We start from the raw sequence: 15,658 nt of genomic DNA on the forward strand, positions 1-15,658 counted from the left end.
AAGAAGATCTCTCAAGCCACTCTCTCAACTCTATTGATATAACCTGGCAATTCAATTCACTATAATTTTGCACAATACCAGAAGCTTTTAACTATTTTCTCTAACTCCAGGCTTTTGCCCTTCAGTCTATCTTATAAGGGATGGATACATACAGTCATTCTTTTGAACTGCAAATGTGATGATATGGCTCCTGTTTAAACTCACTATCAACAAAGTAAACCCAACATAACATCAGAGTGCATAAGGTCTTTGGCATCCCTTTCAACATCATTTTCTACCATTCCTTCCATATACCCCAGGTCCTAGTCATGGAGAAATACCAATTATATGCCAAGTTTTTTAACTTCTTGGTGCCTCCTTCCTCTTTCTTCTCTTAGTCCTTCTAGTGAATTCTTATTTGTCCTTCTCTGTGATGTTTTCTGTTCTTCTCTACCCTACTCTCCCCTTTGCACTTAGATGCTTCCTTCTCTGTGTTCCTATGGTACTTCATAAATTACTGTATTATAGCATTTATCACACTGCAGCCAAATAGGTTACCAAAACAACAATGGATGTCAATTAGAATTCCCTCCTGTAATTCTCCCCAAAAATCTTAATATTTGCTTCAGTCACTGTTCCAATGGATATGCGAAAAGTTACTGACGTACAATTGTAGCCACAAGTATGATGATGACTACAAACAGTAAAGTTGCTAAATGGCAGTTTGCAAAAAATATACCATGAGAGGTAGTTAAGAAGTCTGAAAAATTCACAAATTGAATAATTCCCTAAAAGTTGACCACAATTTAAAAGATTTTATTAAGTAACTAGAATAACAGTGCTTACAAGATAAAATTCTAAATAGACAAAAATCTTACAATCCATATAATGGAAGAATGTACTCTTCACCTGATAAAATACTGCTTGCTTTTTAAAGTTTTTTAAAAAACATATTTCAAATTATACTTTTACCCGGTGACTAAAGTACCTGGTATAGAAACCTGGGTTCTATGCAGTCAATTTCTTCAATATCTATTAGTTAGAGAAATGTCTGATAACTTATTGATGCTTCTGACAGCTGCCTTATGCCAATTTCTGGAAAGCAACAGTGTTAGAAACCTTTAGAGACAGTGAGGGATGAATCATATCTGTCTAATTAGTCCTGTACAACTTTTTGTAAAACCTAAAGTTAGTTTTTGCATAGGGTAAAATAATGAATCTTTACAGACACTTATGCTCAAGAAGGGAAAAGTATTTTATAATCTCTTCAGTGAACTAAAAAGAGAACAAAAGAAGCTTATACCTCTGTTTCCTACTAAGTGCTCAGTGTTCTTCTCAAATAACAGAGCCAGAATTCTCTTAGAAATCACTGCAGCTTAATTAAGAAGTAAATTGGGATGTACCATTAAGGCTTGTAGCTATATTTTCCACTTTTATGTAAGCAAGGATTTACATGTTTCTCTTTTGGATAGACTGAATTTGCCTAGCAATTTCTCATAAGTTATAGCAGTCTAGGATTCTAAAAATGATGTCATGGTTGGGGATCATCATATTGAAAAGAACCCAGGAGAGAAAATTTTCTGTCATTATATAAAAGTGAATAATCTTGAAAAATTAATATTAAAATCTTCTGCAGTTACTGATCTTCCAGATGAGCCATGCTCCTCGTAATCACATCTGATGACAGATGCTGATGGTCTCCAGAGGACGAAACAAAGAGTAATGGTTTAGAAAAGGTACAGAAGGGAGATGGGAAAGGCAAGAAGCATCACACCATCATCTGCGTAACATAAATAATTACATCTGGAAAGAGCTCCTGACTACAATAAGTATTTTATTATCTTGTGTCAGTGAGATAAACCCATCCTGACACTCATCAGGCAAGTAAGAAAGACAAACATAACTTTGATTTTGTAGCATGGACAAAGTCCAGATGATGATGCATTTTGAAAATGTCAGAATGCCCAACCGTTCTGCAAAAGTTCTGGTCTGAATTATTAAACAGCAACTTAGCTGTATTAAAAATATCCCTTGACGTAGTTCTGAACAGCTGCTAAAGAATAATGGCTCCATATTCCAGCCACTTATTATCTGTATCATCCCCTTATGACTGAGACTGCTAGTGGTGTTTGAGTTATTCTTTAGCAATGCAGGTACCTGATGATTCTACTATGGTAAGATAGCCAGTGTACTGTGAAAATACTGAGCTCTTCGAACGGGGAAGTTGAATTCTTGCCTGCTTGTCAGTCTCTCAAACTACAGGTGATGTTTCTGGTAATATAAATTCTACTGAAATATACTTCAATTTAATAATGTTTTAAAATTTTTATTTTGGCTGCACAGCGCAGCTTGTGGGATCTTAGTTCCCTGACCAGGGGTCGAACCCAGGCCCTTGGCAGTGAAAGCTCAGAATCCTAACCACTGGCCCGCCAGGGAATTCTCAAATAATGTTTTTTAAAACTAAAGTTTTTAAAATTTCAAAGTGAAATCCTTTGAAAGACTTCTGATGTGAGAAAAGACTTTTAACAGCTTGACAATATACTTTATAGGTTCTCTTTTTGATTTTATTTTATATTTATATTTTGGTTTTCTTTTAAGATTTTTTTTGATGTGGACCTTTTTTTTTTTTAAAAGTCTTTATTGAATTTGTTACAACATTGCTTCTGTTCTATGTTTTGGTTTTTTGGCCGGAGGCATGTGGGATCTTAGCTCCCTGAGCAGGGATCAAACCCGCAGCCCCTGCTTTGGTAGGTGAAGTCTTAACCACTGGACTGCAAGGGAAGTCCCTATTTTATATTTATATTTTGGAAGCAGAACTAAACAATCACTTAAGGAACACAAACCTTCCCCCAGGTTCAAAAAGATATACACATGTATATTACCCAAACATAAAAGAATAGCTTAGTTGAAGAAGATGAATGGAAAATTTAAATATACTGTGAGAGCAGAATTTATCTTCATTTCAATATATATGCCAATAAAATGGTGATTTAAAACAAATAAAACTTACCTGCTACTGAATTTGGCCGTGGCATAAGATAAAGAGGAATAGACTGTACTGACTGTGATAAAACTGTTTCCAAATTCCTCTCTGGGATCTTATTCAGACTATAGGTGGAAGCCGTCATGTTTTCATCTACTCGATATAAACAGGAATCCATGCTGGATTTTTGAGACTGCCAAGGCTTTATGTTTCCTCCAGATCCTAATTCTTTACTGCTTTCCCCAACGTATTTTGTGCGTTCCATGTTTTCAGAATAGCTTGTCAAGGTAGCTGAAGAAAAGAGTAAAGTGAATTAAAAAAGAAAACCAAACCTAGAGGTTAATCTGTTTACTACTCTCCAAATACATGACTAGATAATGACAATATCAGAAACATTATTTTTAAAAAGTTACTGATGACTTCATCTCCATCATGAAGTTTAAACAATTGAAACCAAAGTATAACTCTCTCACACAGGTTCTCTCTCAAAGATTTATTTTTAACAACTCTTTTTGAACAAATTAAACAAATTCATATATCAGTGCTAAAGGGCCTACAAATAGGGCTCATCAATGGTAAAAACTGTGGAATTTCATCAAAAGGGAATTCACATACTTTTCATGGATTGCTGGAGAGCCCTAGAGGTGTCAAAAAGATCTTTATAGTCTTTTTACCCTATATTTTTCCTTCCTGGCCCTTTATATGAAACAAAGAATTAGAGAATATAGAAACATTCCCTAAGTAGACGCTAATATAGGAGAAAGAGTCTGTCTAAGGAAACACTACAAGGCCTCTGTTTTTAATTAAAAATTCAGTTCATATATTTATCTTTCAGTCATAAATAGCCCAACGGATCCTAACCTTTTTGCCACCAAACACAATGTTACACCTTCCCCAATGAGATTTTATGGGTTCTATAGCATACTGTATAATTTCTAAATATGTTCAGTGATAAGATATAGGTGTAAATTTATATTATGTGTGTATGTGTCTGTGTGCGTTCTTTTTAAACAGATGCATGCTTCTTTTCCTAATTTCTGGAAATTGTCTTATTACTTTAAAATACATTTAAACATTTTTCTTTCTGTAAAATTTGACTGAAGTATAATTTCATTTGGTGTAAAGATGTGGTGATTCAGCTGGCTTTTAATTCTTAGCTAGAGGCTTGGAGTTCACACAGCTGCTAGGGTCAGTATAATGAAAGCTGGAGAATGTAAAACTTCTGTTTCCCGGAGGACTTGTCTACATGTAAAGTGTCTGTTAGTTAACCCTTTGCCTTTCATGGTTTTTTTTGGTGGTGTGTCCCAGCAGAAGTTTTTATCCTTAGGTCCCAAATCAGAGCTGGCTAAGATTCACTTGTATCTGTGTGGTCTTACCCTGGTATATACTCCAGAAATATACCCCTTTTCTCCAGATAAACCCTGAGCACATTCAGTAGGCTCCAAACACTGGAACACGACACCTTTAAAGGTCTGAGAAGGTAGTAATGGGTTTCACTATTTTCAATATTTCAAATAATTTGTAAGTAATAATATGTTTTCAAATAATTTATAAGTAATAATATGTTGACTAGTTACCTAAAACATCAAGCTTCTATAAACTTGGCTGCAATTATATCAAGGGTGATAACATTAGTTATCTCAGGTTGAACAGAAATTTTGGCATATATATATATGTATACATATCACATGTATATATATATCATACGTATATATACATTTGATAAATAAAAAATGAGATAGAAGCTATTGGACGATGAATAGAGTGATGCTGAAAAATTTTTCAAAAATACAGGGCCTATCAATAAAGATTATGAAAGTCCTCATTGGTGGTGAAAAGATTTGAGAAACTGAATTAGTTCATGGTACAAAGAATTATTCATTGGCCTCTGGACCCTATTTTATCATTTAAATGATGAAGTTTATAATAAGGAAGGGCTTCTATGGTCATGGTATTTAAAAGTGAAGACAAGGAAGACATCCAGTTTCCCAGTGTGAGAAGAGCAGTGATGTCATTTTACACTACAACTGTACCATCTGCATGAACCAAACCTGTTATTACATAGCTCACTTGTTTTTCAAACCCAAAGTATCCCTTGCCCTTTTTCACTAGAGAGAAATGTATCTAGTCCCTGGCACACAGTATATGATCAACAAATATTTGTTGAGAGGATGAATAAATTAGTTTTATTGGATGCTCAATGGTCCAGAACCATTGGGGCACAGAAAGAGTGAAAACAGACAACTCACATAAAATACCAGAAGTAGAATCCTCTGGTTAACCATTCCCATTTAGGAATTTTGTACATTTTTGCTTCATTGATGCTTTTCACAGAATATGGTGACTTTCAGTTTATTTCATTCACTTATCTAGCCAATAAAATTTTATTGAGCAACTAGTATGTGTCAGACTACAGTGGTGAACAAGATAGGTCCTAAATCTTTAATCCCAGAAAAAGGACAATCCTGTGGCAAAAGAGGCCACACACAGAAAAAATGAAGAATCACAAAATGAAATGCTATTTTTTTTTTCTTGAGGTACGCGGGCCTCTCACTGCTGTGGCCTCTCCTGCTGTGGAGCACAGGCTCTGGACGCACAGGCTCAGCGGCCATCGCTCACAGGCCCAGCCGCTCCACGGCATGTGGGATCTTCCCGGACCAGGGCATGAACCCACGTCCCCTGCATTGGAAGGCAGACTCTCAACCACTGCACCACCAGGGAAGCCCTGAAATGCTATTTTTAATAACAACATGCTAATGTCTGCACATTAGTCAATTTTATGGATGCTCCTATTTTACTCAACCATTCCTCTAGAGTGAGAACTTATCATATCACTTAAAGTCAACAAGGTGAATGAAGCACCAGAGAATGCAATGATATTTTGATTCATGTGGCTACTAAAAGTTTCAAAAGTCTAAAGCCCAAGCAGTCTATATGTCAGACATTGGCCTACATAAATTAAGCACCCCTATGTGCAAAGTTTCTATGAGTGGAGTTGAAGAGGAAGACATGGCCTCTCACTGAAAATTATACATATTTGTTTTCCACTAGACCTATTCTATCTCCATTTTATTTCTCTAGACCTAGTCATTCCCATGTGGAACAAAGAATAGTGGGAAATATTGAGTTGTAAGTAATTAAGGAGATTTTTCTGAGAATTTCTCCATTTTCCTTCCTTGATATAGAAAAATAAATTGCTACCTCAGTATAAAGAACTGCTTACATGGCATTTCTGTTTATATTGCCATATAGGCCAGGAAGATAGTGTGAGGAAGGAGGAATTACAGGCTTATAAACAGGCTCATTGTGAATAAAATCAGCTCCATATATTTAAAAGTTTTATTGAGGTACAATTTACATACCATAAAATGCACCCATTGTAAGTGTACATGGGTACAAGCACATTTGCTTGTCATCTATAATAATTAAAAACTGATAGTAGGGACTTCCTTGGTGGCACTGTCATTAAGGTTCCACGCTCCCAATGTAGGGGGCCTGGGTTTGATCCCTGATCCAGGAACTAGATCCCACAGGCATGTCTCAACTAAGGAGCCCACCTGCCACAACTAAGGAGCCCATGTGCTGCAACTAAGGAGCACTCGAGCCACAACTAAGGAGTCCATGAGCCACAAGTAAGGAGCTGCCTGCTGCCACCAAGACCCGACACAACCAAATAAACAAATAAATATTAAAAATAACTGATAGTAATAATTTTTATCTTGATTCACTAGTTTGCTTTTGTTGATAAAAACTAAATTTTTAATGCTGGATAATAGTCTTAGGTCATCTGTTCTGAGAGAGAATTATTTTAGAACTATGCACTGTTTTGTAATAATTAGGACCATGGGTTTTGAAGTTATACAGACCTTAACTTGAATTTTAGCTTTGCCTCTTAATATCTATGTGATCTGGGACCAATTATTTTTGAATCTCAGTTTTCTAAGTCTAAGAAAGATTGTTATAGTATTATGTAAGACAGAGTTAATTTACAGCTAGACTGGGCCGGCCCTACACTTATCTCTGGGGATGCCTGGAACTCTGGTACTGACTCTTAGCCAAGATAAGGTCAACAGGGATAACTAATGATTTATAATTTGCTGTTTAAAGTTTGAAACTCCCCTGGTAGCAACCAGGTCTAGTTGTTTATTGACAGCTTACACCTGGACTACTTAGACAGCCTGGCTTAGCTATGTGACCAGAGGGGCATAAAAAGCTTCACTGTAAACTTCTGGGGAGCTCTCCTGAAACCAAGATTCCTTATACAAATCTCGGTGATTTATACTCTGGGGACAGGCACATCCTATTTGATTAAGAAAGAACCTGGATATATATGGAATCTAAAAAAACAAAAATGGTTCTGAAGAACCTAGGGGCAGGACAGGAATAAAGATGCAGATGTAGAGTATGGACTTAAGGACACGGGGAGGGGGAAGGGTAAGCTGGGACGAAGAGAGAGAGTGGTATGGACATATATATACTACTAAATGTAAAACAGATAGCTAGTGGGAAGCAGCCGCATAGCACAGGGAGATCAGCTCGGTGATTTGTGTCCACCTAGAGTGGTGGGATGTGGGGGTGGGAGGGAGACGCAAGAGGGAGGAGATATGGGGATACATGTATATGTATAGCTGATTCACTTTGTTATACACCAGCAACTAACAACAATGTAAAGCAATTATACTCCAATAAAGATCTTAAAAAGAAAAAAAGAACGTGGAGAGCTGCACTTGGGAATGGATCCTCGGTGCTCGCCGGCATTCTCTTTCGCCTGCTGTACTGCATCTTTACTAAAAGCTTTTTGTAAGCATTTTTCTGCGGAGTCTTATGTACCCTTTCAATTATCTGATCCTGTGAAACCTTTACAACTATTTTCTTATAAGATGATTGTAAGGAGTAAGTAATGGTACCCGCCTCGTACTTTGTACTCAATCAATGGTTGTTGTTACTATTATTATTGTTATTTTAGTTAGGTCAATTATGCAAGAGAAATGCTCTGTTTGGTCTCCTTGATCAATTTAATAGGCAGTATCTAGACTTCTTTAACATATATGCCATGCCATATAAATATAACGCTACAGCTACCAAAAATTTATTAGTGCTAAGTAAGTAGAAGGTGGGAAGGATGACAGAGTCACTGGCACAATAACTGGAGAAACTTAGCAGTGAAGATACAATTGCACATTTCTGAAAACAGGTTGGAGAAAATATAAAAAAATAACTCAAGTTATCTTAATGTTCAAGTTTATGACTCAGGGAGGTGATTTTTTAAACGTGAAAATTTGGATCAAAAAAAGAACATACAACATCCTACTGGAATATATGTTACTAAACGAACAAAGGTCTTTGATTAGGAGTTTCTGATTTTGCTTTTTAGTTACTAATGTGAAATACTAGGAAAACATAATCACTGAACAATGAGCAAAGCTGTAGATGTTTCATCTTCCTAGGTGTTAAGTGATATAAGGCTAAAGGATATAAGAACAAATTTGGCAATAAATCAGAACCTAAAGAAAAAAAAATTCTGAGATTTGATTAAAAGAGGGAATTCAAGAATTATACCTTTCTGGGACTTCCCTGGAGGCACAGTGGTTAAGAATCTGCCTGCCAATGCAGGGGACACAGGTTTGATCCCTGGTCCGGGAAGATCCCACATGCCGTGGAGCAACTAAGCCCGTGCACCACAACTACTGAGCCTGTGCTCTAGAGCCCGCGAGCCACAACTACTGAGCCTGAGTGCCACAACTACTGAAGTCCACGCGCCTAGAGGCCGTTCTGTGCAACAAGAGAAGCCACAGCAATATGAAGCCCACGCACTGCAATGAAGAGTAGCTCCTGCTCACCGCAACTAGAGAAAGCCCGCATGCAGCAATGAAGACCCACTGCAGCCAAAAATAAACAAATAAATTAAAAAAAGAAAGAAATTAAAAAGAATTATACCCTTCTGGAAGGAACTGTGATCTCCAGATAAACAAAAGGCAAGAAACATGCCTAAATGGATCCATGCTTAAATTCATTTTGCTATGTAACACCATACCAAAACAGCCCATTATTAAAACTTAACATGAAAAAGGAATAGGATATAAAAATGATGTATATCTCACAGAGTTTATGATTATCAAGATTTTTGCTCGAAGCTATATAGGAGCTTATATATAAGGTAATAGGAGATTATATGTAGTTGGTGGTATCTAACTAGCCACATATATAAGACCATTATACCATTAAAGTTATACCAATAAAATAAAAGAGTAACAAATATGGGGGCTTCCCTGGTGGTGCAGTGGTTGAGAGTCCGCCTGCCGATGCAGGGGACACGGGTTCATGCCCCGGTCCGGGAAGATCCCACATGCCGCGGAGCGGCTGGGTCTGTGAGCCATGGCCGCTGAGCCTGCGCGTCCGGAGCCTGTGCTCCGCAACGGGAGAGGCCACAACAGTGAGAGGCTTGCGTACCACAAAAAAAAAAAAAGAAAAATAGTAACAAATATGAAATTACATTGTAAACACCTGACAATCATGTCAGTGACATTTTACCACATATTTAAGAAAGGTTGTGAGTTTGAGGAAAGGGAAGCTATGATTGGAACAGAGAATGCTTTCTGTGGTAAAAATTAAATTACATCTGGGGTGAGTCTAGACCACACAGAATCTAAGAAGTTACAGTTATTTACAACCTTTTAGAATCTGAGAGAGGAACTTTTTACATTAACCATGTTTAAAAATTCAGGAACTCTGCATTTCTAATATTCTGATTCTTATAACTAGAATTCTACGTATTTTGGCATGCTATAAGAGTGATACAGCAGGCATCACTAAAATTCTGACTGCTATAATTACAAAATGTAATCATAAGAAATTCACACTGAACTGACTGATATATAAAGAAATCAAAAATAGATAATTTAAATTAATACATTTAATAACTTTTGTGCTTTTCGCTGACGGGGCAAGATTTAAATATGGAACACTAATAAACAACAGACCATCTTGGAAGTTTTTGTTTGAAATAATATAAGCAATATTTAATTTGGAAAAGCAGATGTTTCTATAATCAGCGGGGAAAATACTTGAAACATATTTAACAGTTAAGGTAGGCTAGCCTTGAGATTTCCAAGGTAATAACAATATCTTTGACTATTATTACTTATGCCATATACAATTTTCTTCCAAATCAGACTGCAGTGAAAAAAAACTAAAGGGAAACAAGTCATTTCTCAAGATAAGCTGCTCACATATAATTTGATAACTACTCTATAGTCTTATGTAATTTTAGGAACAGACATTATTCTCTTTCTTCTCTCATTATTTTGCAAGTAAATCTGTTTCAGTATTTATACACATTAAAGAATGGAAGTTCATTATTCTTCAAATTAGCTCTCTTATCCACAAAGGCACTTACATTTACAAGGAACACAATTTTGGAAATTTATCAGAAAAAAAAAATGAGGAACACTGCCTGCTATAAGTCAAAGCAGGATCTCATTTTTAATTTTCAGAACATTATGAACATTTATTCTGAACACTCACTGACATGTTAAGCTTCCACTTTGAAAGGTAACTACTTGTAAACGGATTTTATCCAATCCGTCAGTACCATGCCTTCTGCTTGGATGAATGTATTTCTAAAGCTAGTTTTTAATGTATGGCAGAATAGATGATATTACAGACACTCTAATAAGGTCAACAGAAGAACCCAGGAAGAGGTGTGGCTGGGATTATAAAAGTCACTGGGCCAAAATGAATCATAAAGAGAATTTAAGAAAATAAGATTAGTCGATGGAGAATTCTAATCTCTATTATTTATTAAAAATTTAATAAAGTTCCATCTTGTACCCAATGGTCACTCTAAACACTCTAAACACCTGTAAAAAAGTAAAGTGCCAGGTCAGTCCTTTATCCCCTATCCTTCCACACTTAAGCTTTCTTTCCTTTGAGCACCTACTATGCTACCATATGTCAGTCACTGGACTAGGTGCTACAGATACGGATGAATAAGACACAATTTTGGCTAACAAGAAACAGTCTAATGGTGAAAAGCAAGCTCCAAAAGTAATTATAATACCATGTGTTAAATGTAATGGTACAGATATGCACAGGTATTACTGGGAACACGGAATAATAATATGTATTGGATAGGAGGTGGAGTGGAGAAGTGAAGAGAGGTGGTGGTAGTAGTGGTGACAGAATACTCAAGGTGAATCTTAAAAAATATGTAGGACTTAGTCAAATTTAAGAGGGACAGAGGAGATTACAAGGCAGAATGATCAATATGAGCAAAAGCACAGAGATGAAAAAATGAATGTGTCAGGTAACAACAAAATCTAAAGTTGCCAGAATAATATATACAAGGCCGAAAGTAGTGGGCTTGAAGGCTGGAGAAACTGGCTGCGGTCAGATCAGGAGAGCCTGGCCTTTATCTGCTAGGTAAATGGGAGCCAAAGGAGTGATCTGATCAGATTTGATTTTCAGGTAGTTCACTACATCTTATAGATAACAGAATCAAAACAGTAATTGTTTTTCAGTTAATTCACTTTGGTGGCTGTGTGAGAAACAGACTTAGGACAAGGCAAAAAACGCAGAGAGAACAGTTAGATTTGTATTAATCTAGGTCTAAGATAAATGCGGACTATCAAGGCAATGCTAGGAAAGATGAAAAAACAATATAGGGATGAGAAATACAGGGGGAAGGAAGGTGGGAAGGACTCTCCTCTTGGCTTTCTAGCTTGGGCTCCCGGGTAGGTAGTGATGTCATTATAAGAGAATATTTTGGACAAGTTTTTGCAAATAAATTTGAAAGAAAAACCATTACTAAGGAAAAGAGATTCAGAAAGAAAAAGAAAAAAATTTAAGTCCTATAGTATTAAATACACTGAAATAGTAGTTTAAAAGACTGACATAAAGAAAATAACAGGTCTGAAATATTTTAATGGCAGGTCCTACTGAATAGTCCAGAAACAGGTAATTCCAATTTTCTATAAACTATTTCAGAGGTTAGGAAAAGAGGTCAATTTTCATCATATTTTATCTATCTATGTATTTTATTTAGTTAAAATATTTAGCTATTTAATGATAATACCTTCATAATGACTTCTCATATAAAGCAAGCACAAATCAGAAATTATTATGTTACATACTGAGGGTACATTAAATTATCAGACATGAATCCTGCTTTTAGGAGCTTTATAATAAGTTTTCAAATCAGGAAATATGAGTCCTCCTCTGTTCTCCTTTTTCAAAATTGTTTTGATTATTTGGGGTCCTTTGAGATTTCACAGGAATTTTAGAATGGGTGTTTCTATTTCTGCAAAGAACATTGTTGGGATTATGATAGGGATTTCAACGATTCTGCAGATTGTTTTGAGAAATATTATTTTAACAATATCAGTCTTCCAATCCATGAACACAGGATATATTTCCAATTATTTAAGTCTTTTAAAATTTCTTTAGCAATGTTTTGTGGTGTTTAGCGTACATGCCTTTTGCCTCCTTAGTTAAATTTATTCCTAAGTATTTTATTCTTTTTGATGCTACTGTAATGGAATTGCTTTCTTAATTTTATTGTTTTTGGTTATCCATTGTTAGGGTATAGAAATGCAACTGGTTTTTGTATGTTGATTTTGTATCCTGTAACTTTGCTGTAAAAATATTCTTTTTATCAACTCATTATTTATTTAAAGTAAATAAATTCACATGTTGATGTATATTCATTTAAGTACTAGAGATATGCTTAGTTGACATGGCATTAAAATATCTGCAATAATATCTAAACAAATAAATATTTTGATTTGATAACCTTTAGAAGGAAGCCAAATGAGGAAAAAATATTTCATTGTCTTTATTCCTTTATCGTTTCCACTTTCCTAGTCTCTTCAGCTTCTGTCATTTGTTGACCAGACTCTCCTCACCCCTTCCTTGAAACTTTTATCTTCCTTGGCACTGGTAACATTATACTGCCCCAGTTTTTCTGCTATCTGTCTGACTACCCTTTTTCTGTATCTACTGGCTCATTCTCACACCTCTCACCCCCTGCTCAATTTGAACATGCCCTAAGATTCTGTGCTCAGTCTTCTTTTCTTCTCTTTGCATTTCTTTGTCTTCAGATTCTTCTTTTCCCAAAACTTTGCTCACTTCCACGTGACTGACTCCCCTTAACAAGTATACAACAGGCAATAATACGAAGAACTGAGAACCACCGAGAAACTACTAGTTCAGTGAGGGATAAACTTTTTCTGAACCACTTCTGTTGGTAGACAGATGATGCATGTGAATTTACAAGAAGAAGCAGAAAGAACTTTTTCTATTCATCCGTTCTTTTATCAGATAATATCTTTAAAGGACTGGTTAAGCAGGGAGAGATACCTCTCATTTTGTTTACCATTTATGTCTCTCTCCTGTATCATTAAAAAGAAAAGGACACATTTTATATATACATCTCAGTAAATCAAAAGCAGAATTTTTGAAAACCTTGAGCTTGCGTAATTATTTTAAAAAGAAAAAAAGACATAAGATGCTTTCTTTTTTAATGATTAATATAAAAACCAACTTACCAATGATACCGCTATCTCTGCTTTCAAGGGTGGAGGTTGGACTGGTGACAGCCCCATAGCTGCTATCCTTGGCAGTTGCATTTGTACTGACTTGCGGGAGAGTAGAGCAGGGGCTGCTGGCTGGTGGAGAGGCAGTGCTGCTAGTCAAGGTGGAACAGGGACTTATCCTCTGGGTGATTGCTGAGGTCTGAAAAATTTAAATGAAAAATGAGATAAACTGATCAGCTGTTAAAGTAAAATATATCTTATGGTAAAACACATGCTTTGATAAGAAAAAAAAATTTCACATGCACAACTTTTACATCTATTAGTTTCTGTTTGTTTTTGCCTTCCGGGATAAAGCATTCTGTGTTCTATAATTAAGGTGAAACTTGATAAATTTAACATGAGCAGAGACTGGCCTGTTTTTCTGCCTAGGAAACTCACAGTGACAAGCAGTCTTTATCACTGCTATGAACTAATAGAGGAATTTATTAATCACAAAATTTTCTTGCTATTTTCAATCGAAATTTTTCTGAAGGCTTGGAACTTTTTCTTGCTAATAATTTTCTTTGGATAGAAAAAAAATGTCTCTGCAGCCAAGGAGAAATAAAAATAAAGTTCTTAATGCAAATAAATGTGTTTTATTTGATACACAGGTGGTTGCTCAGAGGCAATAAATGAATGCAGGGAAAATGCCTTATCTAAAAGTTTGTCAAATAAAATAGATCAAACAATATTAATTTAATACAAAATGAAATAATTTCTCTGTAGAAACTGATTACAGACTGAGATCACTGAGTGATTCTTACACCTAAAGTTACCTCCTTTTCACATTTTTGATGGGAAGTAATGAATACTGATGGTAATATATTCTGGTTTACCTAATTTAATGACAATTCGCTTTTCTTTAGCTCTTTCTACCCAAATAAATTAATGAAATAATGAATGAAAGTCTATGTTTTTTCAAACACTCAAGAAATGTTATCCTACCCTGATACCAAAACCAGACAAAGATGTCACAAAGAAAGAAAACTACAGGCTAGTATCACTGATGAACATAGATGCAAAAACCCTCAACAAAATACTAGCAAACAGAATCCAACAGCACATTAAAAGGATCATACACCGTGATCAAGTGGGGTGTATCCCAGGAATGCAAGGATTCTTCAATATATGCAAATCAATCAATGTGATAAACCATATTAACAAATTGAAGGAGAAAAACCATATGATCATCTGAATAGATGCCAAAAAAGCATTCGACAAAATTGAACACCATTTATGATAAAAAAACCTCCAGAAAGTAGGCATAGAGGGAACTTACCTCAACATAATAAAGGCCATATATGACAAACCCACAGCAAACATCGTTCTCAATGGTGGAAAACTGAAACTATTTCCACTAAGATCAGGAACAAGACAAGGTTGTCCACTCTCACCACTCTTATTCAACATAGTTTTGGAAGTTTTAGCCACAGCAATCAGAGAAGAAAAGGAAATAAAAGGAATCCAAATCGGAAAAGAAGAAGTAAAGCTGTCACTGTTTGCAGATGACATGATACTATACGTAGAGAATCCTAAAGATGCCACCAGAAAACTACTAGAGCTAATCAATGAATTTCGTAGAGTGCCAGGATACAAAATTAATGCACAGAAATCTCTTGCATTCCTATACACTAATGATGAAAAATCTGAAAGAGATATTAAAGAAACACTCCCATTTACCACTGCAACAAAAAGAATAAAATATCTAGGAATAAACCTACCTAAGGAGACAAAAGAGCTGTATGCAGAAAGCTATAAGACACTGATGAAAGAAATTAAAGATGATACAAACAGATGGAGAGATATACCATGTTCTTGGATTCGAAGAATCAACACTGTGAAAATGATTCTACTACCCAAAGCATTCTACAGATTCAGTACAATCCCTATCAAACTACCAACTGCATTTTTCACAGAGCTAGAATAAAAAAATTCACAATTTGTGTGGAAACACCAAAGACCCCAAAGAGCCAAAGCAATCTTGAGAAAGAAAAATGGAGGTGGAGGAATCAGGCTCCCTGACTTCAGACTATACTACAAAGCTACAGTCAGCAAGACAGTAATGGTACGGCACAAAAACAGAAAGATAGATCAGTGGAACAGGATAGAAAGCCCAGAGATAAAC

At 35.8% G+C, this 15,658-nt stretch overlaps 1 protein-coding gene across 1 annotated transcript in view; it reads right to left on the minus strand.

Moving 5' to 3' along the window:
* The window catches only part of TANC2 (tetratricopeptide repeat, ankyrin repeat and coiled-coil containing 2), a 308,377-nt gene that overhangs the window by 130,901 nt on the left and 161,818 nt on the right, over positions 1–15,658 (minus strand). Inside the window, exons 5-6 of the mRNA XM_024761041.1 lie at positions 13,507–13,693; positions 2,990–3,253 (exon numbers count right to left, since the gene is read on the minus strand). Of these exons, the coding sequence (XP_024616809.1) occupies positions 2,990–3,253; positions 13,507–13,693 (451 nt within the window). The remainder of the gene's footprint in view (positions 1–2,989; positions 3,254–13,506; positions 13,694–15,658) is intronic.

Source organism: Neophocaena asiaeorientalis, unplaced genomic scaffold (assembly GCF_003031525.2).
Source record: "Neophocaena asiaeorientalis asiaeorientalis breed wild unplaced genomic scaffold, Neophocaena_asiaeorientalis_V1.1 scaffold30, whole genome shotgun sequence".
NCBI classification, from domain to species: Eukaryota; Metazoa; Chordata; class Mammalia; order Artiodactyla; family Phocoenidae; genus Neophocaena; species Neophocaena asiaeorientalis.